The sequence below is a fragment of the Heloderma suspectum genome, chromosome 2 (genome assembly GCF_057233095.1).
Source record: "Heloderma suspectum isolate Gila_16-S chromosome 2, 16-S_ref, whole genome shotgun sequence".
In the NCBI taxonomy this organism is placed as follows: domain Eukaryota; kingdom Metazoa; phylum Chordata; class Lepidosauria; order Squamata; family Helodermatidae; genus Heloderma; species Heloderma suspectum.
In genome coordinates, this window is record NC_139459.1 from 398,184,349 (window position 1) to 398,201,204 (window position 16,856).

General features: G+C 45.0%; 1 protein-coding gene across 1 annotated transcript; it reads left to right on the forward strand.

The window, feature by feature from the left end:
- Positions 1 to 453: 453 nt before the first annotated feature.
- LOC146356596 (vomeronasal type-2 receptor 26-like) lies at positions 454 to 16,411 on the forward strand. The gene is made up of 4 exons (XM_084830210.1): positions 454 to 819; positions 8,366 to 9,166; positions 10,541 to 10,762; positions 16,334 to 16,411. The coding sequence occupies exons 1-4, from the start codon at positions 454 to 456 to the stop codon at positions 16,409 to 16,411; spliced, it is 1,467 nt and encodes a 488-aa protein (XP_084686336.1).
- The last annotated feature ends 445 nt before the right edge of the window (positions 16,412 to 16,856 follow it).

The window sequence follows — 16,856 nt, forward strand, 5'->3', positions numbered from 1 at the left end:
GTGCTGTGTTGATCCATATACGTGTGTATGTGTGTCCCTCTCTGTGTGTTATATACATGTACATACAGAGACACACTGAAGAGCAGCTAATGTCCAATATGCTAAACATGAGGGGGGGGGTGTCACAGTCTCAGACAAGCCTACCTCACAGGCTTCTTATGAGCATAACATGTATGTGTATGTGGAGGAAGGGTTATTCAATGTCTCTCTCTCTCATTCATTCATTCATTCATTCATTCATTCATTCCCAACATTTTCTCCAAGAAAATGGCACTCAAGTTGATGGGATATGAATGTGAGGCACATCAAAGAACTGTGTAGTGCACAGCCTACCTTTTATGGTGCTGTGAGGATCATTTTGAGCTGTTTATTAGGGATGTACGAATCCCCTTACCTGGGGATTCTTACCTGAGAAATAGGAGGGGAAAATGCTGACTGCTTTTTTTTCTGGATATGCCCTACAATATACAGAATAAGGAATTTCAGGGTGACAAACTAATAGAGGATGACAATATATTTTGCTGCAGAGAAGCACACAAAATTGACTTGCACGACCTGGCCTTCTTGTTTGCCATTCATGAGATCAACCAGAATCCCAGCCTCTTGCCCAACATCACCCTGGGATACAACATCTATGACAACTCTTACAAAGCAAGGATCACGTATGATGCCATGCTGGATCTGCTGTCTCCTGGGCACAATAATATTCCAAACTACAAATGTGGACGAAGGAATGACCTGTTGGCTGTTGTTGAAGGTGCTGACTCTGAAACCTCTGTCCATATCTCAACCATGTTGGATATCTACAAAATCCCACAGGTAGGAATGGGGTGTGTGTGGGTGTGTGCAGTCTAGTTGCACTTTGCTTTAAAACCCTAAAAGGGCTCCAGATGTCTGGAGAAAAAGCAACTGTTTGCCTCTGACTTTATATAACTTCTGATCATCTTGAAATTTTTTAAAAATGTATTAAGGCTTTTATCAAATTATTCATACTTTGTTAAATTTCCCTCCCCAAATAAGGAAAAGTGAACTGTGGTGGAAACCATGTAATGGATTTGGCCTTTGCTGAGTGTTTTCAAATATTACAGTTCCAGTATTTAGGAAGCGTTTGATTGCCAGTTAATGACCCACAGCTGATCAATATATTTCAAAGAAAGCATACACCAAAAATTGGTGGTTTTTTAATTCATTCATTTATGTATGCATGCATTTATTTCATTATTTGTGATATTTATATACCACTGAATATAATAAATTCCCTTTCACCCATAAAAATTAAAACCACAGTTAAAATACAATAAAAACAATTCCAATGGGTGTCCACAAAATCCCACAGGTAGAAATAGTGGAGCGGGGGGGAGCGCAGTCTAGTTGCACTTTGCTTTACAACCCTAAAAGGCCTCCAGATATCTGGAGAAAAAGCAACTGTTTGCCTCTCACTTTATATAACTTTATATAAAGCCTTTGGCTGCCAGATAAGTACTCACCATAGCTGATCAATACATTTCAAACAATGGTGGAAAGGAAAGGAAAGGTTCCTCTTGTGCAAGCACCGAGTCATTGCTGACTCCTAGAGGGACGCCACTTTCACTGGCATTTTCATGGCAGACTATAGCGGGGTGGTTTGCCCTTGCCTTCCCCAGTCATGACTACCTTTCCCCCAGCGAGCTGGGTACTCATTTCACCGACCTCGGAAGGATGGAGGGCTAAGTTGACCTGAGCCGGCTACCTGGGACCCAGATTCCGCTGGGATCGAACTCAGGTCATGGGGAGAGTTTCGGTTGCAATACTGCCGCCTACCACTCTGTGTCACACGAGGCTCTAACAAAGGTGAAGGTAGAGTCAATTTTTGTTTTGTGTTAGGAAGGATTAGTAAAGGAAAAACAAATATATTTTGATGTGTGTGTGTGGGTTTTTTTAAAAAAAAATTCTTGCAACAGACTTGTGACATCACAACAGAATATAACTTGCATTAAAAACCAGAAAATATTTCTTGTTAAACAGAGCTTTTCTAAAGGTTCTTAGATCTTAATGGCTGAACAAGAAATAGAATTTCCTGAATATTTCTTACTCTTAGCCTTCTTGTCCTAATCACTTAAAAAGGACAGATCTTATTCTAAGTATCAAGTTCCCCATTCAGTTCTCAGTGGGCTGTTCAGCTGACAGGTACATGGGCCTAGGGAGCTTCTAATCAGAAGTTCCTGCATCCTAAAATCAGCACATATTTATACTTTTTTGTGGAGAAATGTCTTCATAGCTAAAATTATCACTGTCACATAAATATGGGCAATACTTATCTTATTGTTAAAGAATTAGAACATACAAAAAAAAGTTTACACATACACCTTTCAGGCTAGATATGATCAAGATTGACTTATACCTTTGAGAAGATAACTCCTTACGCAAAACTTGCCAATTAAACCTAAGCCTATCATTTTTTGTAGACATCTGTCTATCAAGCTTTTCGATGTGTATGCCTTACATAATATTTTCTGTTCATTATTTGATAATCAAAAACATTAAGTACAGTTTTGATGTACTTAAGACAGTTGTAACTGATAAGACAGTCTCATCCACATCTGTTCATTACTTAAATCATTTTTTGGCCCAAGTGATAGTATTTTAAAACAGCATTTTCTCTTTATGTATCGTCCAGGTCAACTGCCCATTATTTTTTTATGCCAGTTATCCAGAATTCATTGTGAACAAAGGATTTAGTTTCTTTGTATAAAACTCAGGATGAGTGCATATTCATTTGGGAGAAAGCTGGACACACTTTAACTTTAAAATATTGTTTAGTATGAAAAAAAACCCAGTGAATTGCTCATATGATGTGGAACCTTGAACATGATATTCAACGATCAAAAGCCTGCTGGTTTAAGACCGGATTTAAGGCTCTCTCATGCTGGACCAAACTACACAAAGCCAGGAAACTGAAAGCTAAGATGTATGCCTTAACTGATGTGTCCTGTGATCAGTGACGATGCTATGCAATGACACAAACTGTGCCTGCTTAAAAATTTACCTTCCATGCACCCACACTTCTCCTTGGTCTTCCAGACCTAAATCTAAATGGGGAGGAAAGACCAACAAAGATGTCCCAGGTTGTCCTGGTCCTGTATTGCTTTAGGAAACATCTGAACCTTACTGGATTGCTAGAAGAATCCTGTGAGTTGATCCATCCCTGTTTGCTGTGTGTAAGAAAGCACAATGACTTAATTTCCATGCTTTTTGTATATGATTATTATTTATTTTATTTTTATTTTATTCATTGATTTCTTAATTGCCCATCTGGCTGGTCACCCAGCCACTCTGGGCGATGTACAACAACAACACAATCAAAACCAGTAAAATTAAACATTAGAACATCCTGTTCTAAAAATATCCTAACCCACCCCAAATGCATGCCTGAACAACCAAGTTTTCAGTGCATGGCAGAAGGTCATTAAAGAGGGAGCATGGCGGAGTTCTCTAGGAAGGGAGCACCACAGACTGGGGGCCACTACAGATCAGCCAGGACAGCCTAGCTGTCCTGGCTGATCGGACAGAGAAAAGGCCATCCGAGGCTGATCTTGTTGAGCTGCCTGTCTGGGGTTGCTGGAGGCGCTCCTTGAGATGGTGTAAGAGCCACTTTGGAAGAGCCTTAATGTTTCCCTAAATTGGAAGGCTCAGGGACACTTGTTGTTGTTCAGTCGTTCAGTCATGTCCAACTCTTCGTGACCCCATGGACCAAAGCACGCTAGGCCTTCCTGTCCTGCACTTTCTCCCGGAGCATGCTCAAGTTCATATTCATTGCATCGGTGATGCTATCTAGCCATCTCATCCTCTGCTGTCCCCTTCTCCTATTGCCTTCAGTCTTTCCCAGCATCAGGGTCTTTTCCAGAGAGTTTTCTCTTCGCATTAGGTGGCCAAAATATTTGAGCTTCAGCTTCAGTATCTGTCCTTCCAATGAGCAGTCAGGGTTGATTTCCTTTAGGATTGACTGATTTGATGTCCTTGCAGTCCAGGGGACTTGTAAGAGTCTTCTCCAGCACCACAGTTCGAAAGCATCCATTCTTCGGCGCTCAGCCTTCCTTATAGTCCAGCTCTATATTACTACTGGAAAAACCATAGCTTTGATTAGACGGACCTTTGTTGGCAAGGTGATGTCTCTGCTTCTTACTATGCTGTCTAGGTTTGCCATAGCTTTCCTCCCAAGGAGAAAGCGTCTTTTAATTTCATGGCTACAGTCACCGTCTGCGGTGATTTTGGAGCCCAAGAAAGTAAAATCTGTCACTGCTTCCATTTCTTCCCCTTCTATATGCCAGGAAGTGATGGGGCCAGATGCCACGATCTTAGTTTATTTAATGTTGAGTTTCAAACCAGCTTTTGCACTCTCCACTTTCACCCTCAACAAGAGGCTCTTCAGATCCTCTTCGCTTTCTGCCATTAGGGTGGTATCATCTGCGTATCTGAGGTTGTTGATAATTGTCCTGGCAATCTTAATTCCAACCTGTGATTCATCCAACCTGGAGTTTCTCATGATGTACTCTGCATATAAGTTAAATAAGCAGGGCGACAATATGCAGCCTTGTCGTACTCCTTTCCCAATTTTGAACCACTTGGTTGTTTCATGTCTGGTTCTTACTGTTGTTTCTTGCCCCTCGTACAGGTTTCTCAGGAGACAGGTAAGGTGGTCTGGTACTCCCATCTCTTTAGGAATTTGCCACAGTTTGTTGTGATCCACACAATCAAAGGCTTTAGCGTAGTCAATGAAGCAGAAATAGAGGTTTTTCTGGAATTCTCTTGCTTTCTCCATGATTCAGCGAATGTTGGAGATTTGATGTTTAGTTCCTCTGCCTCTTTGAAACCCAGCTTGTACTTCCGGTAGTTCTCGGTTCGCATACTGCGGAAGCCTAGCTTGTAGGATTTTGAGCATCACCTTGCTGGCATGTGAAATGAGTGCAATAGTATGGTAGTTTGAACACTCTTTGGCATTGCCCTTCTTTGGAATTGGAATGTAAAATGACCTTTTCCAGTCTTGTGGACACGGTTGAGTGTTCCAAATTTGTTGGCATATTGAGTGCAGCACTTTAACAGCATCACCTTTTAGGATTTTAAATAGCTCAGCTGGAATACTGTCATCTCCGCTAGCTTTGTTGTTACTAATGCTCCCTAAGGCCATGTATTCTTTCCACCTCTTCTTAATCTCATCTGCTTCTGTTAGGTCCCTGCCTTCTTTGTCCTTTATCATGCCCGTCTTTGCACAAAACGTTCCCTTGAGATCTCTGAATTGCTTGAAGAGATCTCTAGTCTTTTCCATTCTGTTGTTTTCCTCGATTTCTTTGCATTGTTCATTTAAGAAGGCCTTCTTGTCTCTCTTTGCTACTCTCTGGAACTCTGCATTCAGTTGGATATATCTTCCCCTTTCTCCCTTGCTTTTTGCTTCCCTTCTTTCGTGAGCTACTTGTAAAGCCTCATCAGACAGCCACTTGGCTTTCTTGCATTTCTTTTTCTTTGGGATGGATTTCGTTGCTGACTCCTGAACAATGTTACAGACCTCCATCCGTAGTTCCTCAGGCACTCTGTCTATCAGGTCTAATGCCTGAAATCTATTCCTCACCTCCACTGTATATTCATAAGGGATATGATTGAGGTCATACCTGAGTGGTTTAGTGGTTTTCCCTACGTTCTTCAATTGAAGCCGAAATTTTGCAAGAAGCAGCTCATGATCTGAGCCACAGTCAGCTCCAGGTCTTGTTTTGACTGACTGTATAGAGCTTCTCCATCTTTGGCTGCAAAGGACATAATCAATCTGATTTCGATATTGACCATCTGGTGATGTCCATGTGTAGAGTTTTCTCTTGTGCTGTTGGAAAAGAGTATTTGCTATGATCAGCGTGTTCTCTTGGCATAACTCTATTAGCCTTTGTCCTGCTTCATTTTGTACACCAAGACCATGCCTGCCTGTTATCCCAGTGATTTCTTGACTTCCTTCTTTAGCATTCCAATCCCCTATGATGAAGAGGACACCTTTTTTTGGTGTTAGTTGTAGAAGGTGTTGTAGGTCTTCATAGAACCGATCAACCTCAGCTTCTTCGGCATCAGTGGTTGGGGCATTGACTTGAATTACTGTGATGTTGAATGGTTTGCCTTGGATTCGTACTGAGATCATTCTATCGTTTTTGAGATTGTACCGCAGTACTGCTTTTCCCACCCTTTTGTTGACTATGAGTGCTACTCCCTTTCTTCTAAGGGATTCTTGGCCACAATAGTAGATATGATGGTCACCTGAATTAAATTCACTCATGCCTGTCCATTTTAGTTCGCTGATTCCCAAGATGTCGATGTTCAATCTTGCCATCTCATGTTTGACCACCTCCAGCTTACCTTGATTCATTGATCTGACATTCCAGGTTCCTAAACAATATTGTTCTTTACAGCATCGGATTTTCTTTTCACCACCAGACACATCCACAGCTGAGTGTCCTTTCGGCTTTGGCCCAGCCGCTTCACTCTTTCTGGCGCTACTTGGAAATACCCTCTGCTTTTCCCCAGTAGTATATTGGACACCTTCCAACCTGAGGGGCTCATCTTCCAGCGTCATCTCTTTTATCCTTGTGATACGTTCCATGGGGTTTTCTTGGCAAGAATACTGGAGTGGGTTGCCATTTCCTTCTCCAGTGGACCATATTTTGTCAGAACTCTCTGCCATGACCTGTCCGTCTTGGGTGGCCCTACATGGCATAGCTTATGGCTTCACTGAGTTACGCAAGCCCCTTCTCCACAACAAGGCAGTGATCCATGAAGGGGAGTAGATATGATGGTCACCTGAATTAAATTCGCCCTTGCTTGTCCATTTTAGTTTGTTGATTCCCAAGATGTTGATGTTCAATCTTGCCATCTCATGTTTGACCACCTCCAGCTTACCTTGATTCATTGATCTGACATTCCAGGTTCCTAAACAATATTGTTCTTTACAGCATCGGATTTTCTTTTCACCACCAGACACATCCACAGCTGAGTGTCCTTTCGGCTTTGGCCCAGCCGCTTCACTCTTTCTGGCGCTACTTGGAAATACCCTCTGCTCTTCCCCAGTAGTATATTGGACACCTTCCGACCTGAGGGGCTCATCTTCCGGCGTCATCTCTCTTACCCTTGTGTTACGTTCCATTGGGTTTCCTTGCAAGAATACTGGATTGGGTTGCCATTTCCTTCTCCAGTGGACTACATTTTGTCACAACTCTCTGCCATGACCTGTCCATCATGGGTGGCCCTGCATGGCATAGCTTATGGCTTCACTGAGTTACACAAGCCCCTTCGCCACACCAAGGCAGTGATCCATGAAGTGGCTGGGGGCACTAGAGAATATTAAATCAATTAAGAGTTCCGGGCACCTTAAAGAGGAACAATTTTATTATGGTACAAGCTGAAAAAGTAAATTATGGCCGGTAGTCCAGTACAGTTTACAGCTTATGCTATCATCATTTCCTTAGTTTCTAAGGTGCTACAACACTCTCTGATGTTGTTTTTTCTGCAACAGACCAACACAGTGACTCCTTTAGACCACTATATGTGAATATTGCTAGCATGGCATGGTCACCTCAAAATGTATCGCAAGAAAGAGCTTGGCTCAAAGAATAAGGGGGGGGGGAATGGAGAGAAACAGGAAGTCTTAGGTTGGTGCCATGTTTTTCCAGGGGATTCACCTGCATGGCAACTCAGATATATGCTGGGGTGTATCCATGTTTATGCAAGATCGCTATGCTGGTGGGGGAAAAAACCCCAAACAAACCTTCCCTACCTGCTTCATCCCAGAGCAGCCACTCCAGCACCTAAAAATGCTATGCAGAGAGTCAGGTGGCCCTGCTGAAAGGGCTGTAGGGGGGGGGATCTCTGAAAACTGGTCAGAATACAGTTGAGAAGGGCATAGATCTGCTATATCACCTTGTTGTTTGGTCCCCAAGGATACCCTTTCCCTTAATCCTACATTAGCAAATATAGGATTAATGTAATGTAATGGAAGCCACCTTGGGTTCCTTGAAAGAGGAAAAAAGGTGGGATATAAAATCCATAAATAAATAAATACATAAATACATAAATAAACAAGCAAGCAAGCAAGCAAGCAGGCAGGCAGGCAAGCAAGCAATCAAGCAAATAGGCAAATGGGAAACTCTTACTCTATGGGGAAACTATGCTGCATTTTGGGTTCTGTGGTAGTGAGGGTGGAAGCTGCCTAATATACCTTTTACACTTGCAATATATGGGCCGTTCCTCCCTCCTATCAAAAGACATTTTGCTAGTTGTTATCATGTTAGATGAACAGTTTATTTTAGCTCTGAGCTGAAAACGAAAGAAGCGTTTCATGTCTTTTATTCTTTACTAGGTTAGGTATAGTTTTGTCTCCCGTGACCTTAATGATAAAACTCGTTTCCCTTTTTTCTACCGGGTGGTCCCAAGAGACGGAGACCAGCACCTGGGGATTGTCAAACTGCTCTTGCATTTCAGATGGAATTGGATCTGCCTGTTTGGTCCAGCCAACGACAATGGAGAACGGTTCATAAACACCCTGACACCGGTGCTCACCAGGCATGGTATCTGTGTTGCCATCTCAAGAAGAGTCAATGAACTCCTTCGGGATGCATTGAAATTTCCTACTGATTTGATTGCCAAGTGGAACCAAGTCCAGGTATTTCTTTACTATGCAGAAACTCGCTCTTTCCAATATGGAATATTAACTCTAAAACTAATACATCAAAATATAGTAGAATCCACTGAAGGGAAAGTCTGGATCACAACAGCTTCATGGGACATCACCTTGATGTTGTCTGACAGGAGGTTACATTTCCAACACAGCCACTGGTTCTTTTCCTTCTTAATCCAGACAAACAAAAAGCCCAAACATGACAAGGTTGACCTGCCTGGATTCACACCTTACTGGAAGAAAGCATTTCGTTGTTTCCATTCAAAGCTTGCATTGTCCAGGAAAAGCTGGAGGAGATGTGAACAGCAGGAGCAATTGCCCCTGGATGTGCTTGAACAAAGACTTTCTCAAGACAACTACAACATTTACATCAGTGTCCAGGCTGTGGCACATGCCTTGCATGCTGCGTACTCTTCCAGATCCAAGCAGAGGGCGATGGAGGGCAGAGACAAGTTGGAACCTCAGCGGCTACAGCCATGGCAGGTAGTCCCTTTTCCTTCTCTCTAGTGAAAGTTATGGTATTGATCAATGAGAGATTCATTATTTCTGGAATGGGCATCTGAGAAGATTTCCAGCATAGTGGTCTGGCGAAATTTTGCAGTTTCCCAATGCAATCCCAGTTTCGGAGGCTCCTTCTGCAGGTCCCACTCCTGGCCCTTCTCAAGAGTCTCCACAGAGGTTCAGAGGCCCATCCTGATTAGGCATGGTGGGACTCTCCTCATCACTGGCTGTGGCTCCTTTGTGTCTGCTGTGGCCTGTCCTCGAAGCTCTGGAGCATCTACATATGTGGTTCTTCAGGCAGGGTAGGCCTCTTGGGGTCAATCCATCATTTCCTACCTCCTGACTTGGTTGCCACTGGGTGATTCCTTGGCCCTTCTGTGGTGGTGCCCAGCTCTCTGTGTCAGTGTGTTGATCTGACCCAGGTGGTTTGTCTCAGATGGGATCCCACCACAAGCAGGAGGTTCCAGGCAAAAGTTCACATTTCAGCAAGATGATCCAGGCAAGACTACCTTCTGATTCCTAACATGATTGAATTCCTGGGGCATAGAGAGTAATCCACCCTTTACATTTACACAATGTAAAATTTAACTCTGCTGCTGTTGTACGGTACCCAAATCTTCTAACTCAAGTAACTCGCCTCAATTTCCTGAACAGGAGGCCCAACACCAGCCTCCAGAATTCTCCTCAGGGTGCAAAATGAAAGACATCTATCTAACAGTGCTGAGCCAAAAGTTCCCAGATGAAAACCTTTGATTTAAATTTGGGTGGGTTGGAGTGGCAGAACAGGGGCTGAAACCCAACTGAATTTAGGGGTGGGGGTTAAAAGTGAGGGTCAGGGCAAACCTCATTGGTTCCATCCAGAGTCCAGACCTTCTACCCATGGCTTCTGCCAAGTTCCTTTCTCTACAGCCTCTGGGAGAAAAGACGACATGATGAGAGAGCATCGTCAGACTTCAGGAAGGTGGGCAGATATTGTGGATGGTTGAATTAGGGAGCTTTTTCACGCAGGCCTAAACTATCTAATGCTGCAATCTTCAACCTGGTGTACTCCAGATGTGTTGACTCCAGATGACTATAACTCCCATTATCCCCTGCTACCATGGGCTATGGCCATGTTAGCTGGGAATTATGGGAGTTCTTGGGGAATTGTGAGGGAATGACTGGAATGCTAGCCTTCCCCCAAATAGCACAGGTTAAAACAAAAACAAGAACAAAAGAACCTATGTGAACCAAAATTACACAGCTCTGATGATTCCAGTAGGCAGATGCTCTGGTCCTGAATGATGGGAGATTGAATCCCAAAATGGATAGTGCTGAGATAACCAGCATTGTTTCTCCTTTTCTGTTTTGTCCTAGCTTCACCCTTTTCTGAGAAATGCCAGGTTTCGCAATACTTCCAGGGATGGAGTGTATCATGAAGGAGATGCAGAACTGACAGCGAACTTAGATATTTTGTTGAACTGGGTGGTCCCGCACAATAACTCAATTGTTTCCAGGAAAATTGGGAGTCTGGAGAGACAGGCATCTGGAGACAGAAAGTTCCTCATTGATGAGGATTCCACTGTGTGGCTTAACCAGGTGAGGAAAAGCATTTATTCCATATAGTTTTATTTTCATTCTGCCTTTCTGCCAGAGAATGGTGCTTAACACAGCTAAATCCAGATTAAAAACCCAAACTTAATTAATTAATTAATCAATCAATCCTAATGATGACATGATGTAAAGTAATTAAATTGAAAAGCCAATTAAAAATCCAGCAAGAAAAGATATTCAACATTTATCAATTAAAAAACAAAAACAAAAAACCTTTCATCAGAAGAGCAGCTTATATGCCAAAGGCATGCCTGAATGAACTTTTTTTTTTTTCCCGTGCTGGTGGAAGGAAAACGGAGAGGCCCAACCTAGCTTCCCTCAGCAGGGAGTTCCAGAGGTTGTGGGCAGCCACCGAGAAGGCCCTCTCTCTTGCCCCCATCAAACACACTTTTGATGATGGCAGTATTGAGAGGAGGATCTTCCTCCTCTGAAGATATGAAATCCTGGGCAGATTCACAGGAGAGGAAGTGGGCTTTCAGGTATCCTAGTCACAAGCTATATTGGGATTTACAGGTCATTATCCACACTTCAAACTGTGCCCATAAGCAGACCAGAAGCCAGTGAAGCTGTTTTAACAAGGGGGTCATGTGCTCCCTGTAACTGGTCCTGGTTAACAATCTGACAGCTAGGGATGCTGGAGAAATCTGCCGTGGACTCAAATGAGGCCAGATTCCAAAGAATCCGACCTCCAGAGTCCACAGTGGACCAGCCACATCCACCCCTGCATCTGGAATAGTTCCCATGGGGTGTGTCTTCAGCTTTCTAAAAAATGTGATACACTAATGGCGGCTGCCATTAGCTTATTGCAGGAAAATGACAACCGTAAACGGTGTATCGTATGCTATTTGCAGCTGTAAAGCACTTACTTTTACCGAAACACAGCAGTAAACAGCTGCAATTTAGGTAAAAGTAAGGCTTTATGGTGGCAAAAGGTGTAACATATGCCATTTGCAGCATGAGATACCCAAGAACACTTACCAAAAAAGAACGGAACTGCCAACAGGGAACCCTGCCTGGGAGAAATTGTAGAGAATTTCTCCTCCCCCTGGAGAAATGAGGTGAAATTGTCTCCCAAATTTCTCTGCCCACAAATATGGTGGAGAACTTCGAGAGGCCATTTGTGCACAGCACTGCTACAAACCTGATCCTTCAGGGACAGCACGACCCCTTCCAGAACAGGTCGATTGCGAGCGGAGATGGGTTAAAGAAGACGCAGACAACAAAGTTTGGGTTGAAAATTGGGCCACATTTATTGAAAATATATGCAAAGGAGTACCTAGGACGGGCACCTGGCTGTGTCAGCGACTAGCTGGCACTTCTTGGGCAAAAACACACCCAGCCTGAGGGGTGGCAGTGATCTCGCCATCCCTCCGGACTGCCCCTTCTGTGGGAGGTAGACCTTCCCCTGTCACCCCCTCCCGGTGCCGCCAAACACCTGGGTGAGTGAGGAGGATTGGTCTCCCAGGCATCCCTTATCCCCTGCCATTTGGGGGCCTTAGGCATCACCTGTCACCATAAGGTGCCTCTGCATGCACACCATCCCCAATCTCTTTCTGCTTTGGCCCATCCTAGCCGCCAGCTGAAAAGTGACCGATGAGAGATTGGACCTAAATCACCTATGGGATGTGCCCTACCCCAATAACAGTGTGAAGTAGGCAAAAAGACTCACAGTAGAAAGCCAGTTGAACTGTGAGCCAAAAATTCCTACATGGCTCCCAAAAGGGCAACCGGTGATAAACCCAAACTGCTTAAGGGAGGGTGGGAGGGGGCCACGTGAGCGAGAGAGCTTTGGTTGGGAGGGGGGCAGAGCTTAAGGCAACTCTGTCTGCCCCTCCCTGCTTGGTGGTGTCACTGTGGGTGCCAATGACAAACACCCATGTCATCTCTCCCCCACAATATCCCCCCTCTTTCAGACAGACAAGCTGGTGCCGGGGTGAGGGCATATTCCAGACCTCAAGTCAGACTCTCTACTGTCAAACAACAGCTCCATCTTGTCTGGCCTTAAGTTAGGCTTCTTAGCTCCCATCCAGCCAAATATCGAACCCAGGCAACGTTCACGGATTTCACCTGCTTCCTTGCTGGTAGGTGACAACTAGGGGTGCACGAAAGCCACTTACCTGGTCTCGCAGCTTGCTTCGTGGTGTGGGGGAGGCACTTCGCTGCTCCCCCCGAAGTTCAGGCTGGGGGGGGAGGCTTCCTGCCTCGCCCAGCTGAAATTCAGCCCGGGGGGGGGGAGGCTTCCCGCCTCGCCCGGCCGAAATTCAGGCCGGGGAGGAGGCACCTCGCCTCGCCCGGCCGCGAAATAAAAAGTAAAAAAAAAAAAAACGCCCCCGTGATAGGCTATGTGACAATTTACGTAGCCTATCATGGCTAGATCTGCAAAGTCAGCTGTGATAGGCTACGTTAATCGTCACGTAGCCTATCACGGGTGACTTTTTTTAAAAAAAGCGCGTACGCAAATGGCGGCCTCCATAGGGAGCCGCCATTCGCGTTCCTTATTTGGTCGCTGTAGTCTACGTAATATCCAAATGGGTATCCATTTGAAGGTGGCATACATATCCCACCCTTTCAAAACCTGAAAACTTTGTAAGGTCCTCAGTCCATTGCATTATAGGAGGTGAGTGTTTATCTTTCCGATGTTGTTATATCAGTCTTTTAGCTGTCAAAAGAGTGCAGAGAATCCATTTATGCTGAACATTTGTTAGTTTCCATGAAGTAGGTTAATAATTTAAAAGAGTGCGTACATCAGTGAATATTAAAGACTGTTCCAGTACAAAATTTATCTGTGTAATAACCTCCTTGCAAAAAGAAGCAACTGCTGGACATTGCCAAAACATATGTTTAAAATAAGCATGGACTGTATTGCGTTGCCAGCAATTAGCCAAATTGGACAATCCCTCATTAAAGAGACTTGCGGTGTCCAACAGACATGAAGCAAACGTCTTTGCTGAATATGATGCAGCCTAAGATCCACACATGTGAAAGGTACATTCCAAAGTGGTGATGCACTAATTAGGCATTTTGCGGTGGTGCCCACAGCACTTTTTCAAATTCCCAAATGAGCCCATGGGTCCAAAATGTTTGGGGAGCCCTTTTATAGATCTTTAAGAGAGCAATCCAGGAGAGCATGCCAGGGGCCAGAGGGTTACTTACTTACTTACTTACTTATTTATTTATTACATTTATATCCCACCTTTTTTCCTCCTTCAGGAACCCAAGGTGGCGTACATAATCCTCCTCCATTTTATCCTCACAACAACAACCCTGTGAGGTGGGTTGGGCTGAGAGTCTGTGACTGGCCCAAAGTCACCCAGTGAGCTTCCATGGCCGAGTGGGGACTAGAACCCAGATCTCCTGACTCCCAGTCCAACACTCCAGCCACTACACCACACTTGGACTTCTTTGGAGTCCAAGGCCATAGAGGGGGGCCTTGGTTGCTCTCCGAGCTTGGGCATGCCACTCCAGATGCATGCATCGGAGGAGCACGGGAAGGTCTGCAAGGGGCATTCCAATGGGTGAGGAAGGGAGATAAGAGGCCAGGATACAATGTTTCCTATGGCCTCTGCAGCCCCAGCTCCACCCCGGCAGTATGACTACTCTAGATGGGCTCAGAGGCCCTCCTAGGCTCCGATGATACAACAATGATGCTAATCATGCCACCGTAGCTTATTTTCCCTCCATGATCATGTGGGCCTGGTCCCTGCCTCACTCCCAGAACTTCCAAATACACCCCTGATGCTTTTTCCTCTTTGTTCCCGGTCTTTATGGGCAGTCCATGCCACATTCAAGGTGTACCAGAAGCTGCCTCCCTGGATATGTCAAGGTGATACTGGAAGGAAAACCCATTTGCTGCTATGACTGTGCCCCATGTGCAGAAGGGACCATGTCCACTCAGGAAGGTGAGGTGCTCCAGAGGAAAAGTATGTAGGGATGGATGAACTCACCTGCACCTGAATTTGCTGGGCGCTCGCCTAGCCACCGCCACTGGTCCCCGCTCACTGTGCTGCACCTCAGTGAGCACCCAGTGAGCGCCACAGGGCCACCCATCCTTAGGGAGCCACCAGGTTGCACAAAATGGTGGCTCGGGTTTTACGAAATACTAATGTTGCGTAAATGGCGCCTATATGGCTGCCATTTGCATAACATTTCTTTGCACAAAATGGCGGCTGCTGGAGTCCCCGTTGCCACCTCTTGTTCTCCTTCTTGCAAGAAGAGAATGAGTGGTTGGCGGGAGGTGACAGGTCTCCTGCCACCACCACCTCTCAACCCCCTGTGGTCTCCTTCCTTGTAAGGAGTACATGAGGGGTTGATGGGTGGCATTTTTAGGGATGTCAGAGAATTCCGTGACGGATCTCAGTGAGGCCGAATGCCAGTGCATTCGGCCCCCCAAAATCCATTGTGGAACGAAGCCTCTGCCCCCCCAACCCATGAAAGGCACGCGGGACAAAGTCCCCACCGCCCCCAACCCACAAAAGGTGGGCGAAACGGAGCATTTACTTGCTCCTGTCCACGCTGGTTTGCAAATGGCGGCTGTCCTGCGGCCGCCATTCGCTTCCTCTTCTCTTCATAGCTGTGATAGGCTATGTAAATACTTATGTAGCCTATCACGGCCAACGCAGGGATGCCATTTGCGTCCCTGCAGAGGCCGTGATAGGCTAAGTACGTATTTACGTAGCCTATCACGGCAGGGGGGAAAACCCCAGAGTACGCAAACGGCAGTGGCTACCGCCATTTGCGTATGCTGGTTTTTTTCCCCTTGCTGTGATAGGCTACGTAAATATTGACGTAGCTTATCATGGCTAAATACAGGGATGCAAATGCAGGACTGCCCAGCGGCCGGATGTCTGGCTGCGGTCGGTCGGAGCTGGCTAGCAGCTCCGCAGCTTGGCTGGGGAGCGGAGCTGGCAGGACAGGATTCCGGGGGAGAGGACCGTAAGGAGTAATGATTACTCCTTACGTGTGCTAATTAAAAGCATATATATATATATGTATATATATATGTGTGTGTGTATGTATGTATATGTATGTATGTATGTGTGTATATATATATATATATATATATATATATATAAAACTGTTCTGGTTTTTAAGGTTGTTTGAAGATTGTACTACGTCTTTGTTTGTGCTTATGTGTTTTGAATTGTTTTGTAAACCAGCATGATTGGTTTTTCCAGAAAGGTCGTATAGAAATAATTAAATAAATAATTTAAAAAAATACATGAAGCTCAGACCTTGTGGAATCCTGTCATTCACCCTATTGGCCTCCTCTTCGGTTTGCCTTCAAAGGAAACATGACTCCCCAACATGACTCCCAGGACTGATGACACTTCAGGGCTGATGACCCCTGATGTGGGCTGACTAGAAGCAGTTTAGCCTGAACCTGAGTCTTCCTTGAGGTGATTCTGGGCCTCAGATTTGCCAGTTCTTGGGAATAACCTTCCAGCCCCAAACACATTTTAATGGAATCCAGTAGAATGTAGATTAAGATAGATCGAAGAGGCATTTTGGTGATAACAAAGCCACTCTTTATCTCCTAATTTTTCCTCTTTTACTCAGATGCAGAACATTGCACAAAATGTCCAGAAGATCAACATCCCAACAAGGCCCAAGATCAGTGTATCCCCAAGGTTATAACCTTCCTCTCCTATGGAGAAGATTTGGGGATCATCCTGGCTTCCTTTGCCCTGTTCTTGTCCTTAACCACTGGCTTAGTGTTAGGAATCTTCATTAAAAACTTAGAAACTCCCATAGTCAAAGCCAACAACCGGGACCTCTCCTACATTCTCCTCATCTCCCTCCTGCTTTCCTTCTTGTCCTCCTTCCTCTTCATTGGCCGACCAAGGACAGTGACTTGCCTTCTCCGACAAATGGCCTCCAGCATCATCTTCTCAGTTGCTGTCTCTTCCCTGTTGGCAAAAACTATCACTGTGGTGCTGGCCTTCCTGGCCACAAAACCTGGGAACAGGGTGAGGAGGTGGCTGGGGAAGAGTTTGGCCAACTCCATTGTCCTTTCTTGTTCCTGTGTCCAAGTGATCATCAGTTCCATTTGGTTGGGGATCTCTTCCCCATTCCCTGACTC

What these genes read in the sequence shown, in the direction of transcription:
- LOC146356596 (XM_084830210.1), top strand. Translation starts at nt 454, where the DNA reads ATGCCCTACAATATACAGAATAAGGAATTTCAGGGTGACAAACTAATA. An exon ending in ATATCTACAAAATCCCACAG is followed by an intron (nt 820 to 8,365) that starts GTAGGAATGGGG and finishes ATTCTTTACTAG; the next exon opens with GTTAGGTATAGTTTTGTCTC. An exon ending in AGCGGCTACAGCCATGGCAG is followed by an intron (nt 9,167 to 10,540) that starts GTAGTCCCTTTT and finishes GTTTTGTCCTAG; the next exon opens with CTTCACCCTTTTCTGAGAAA.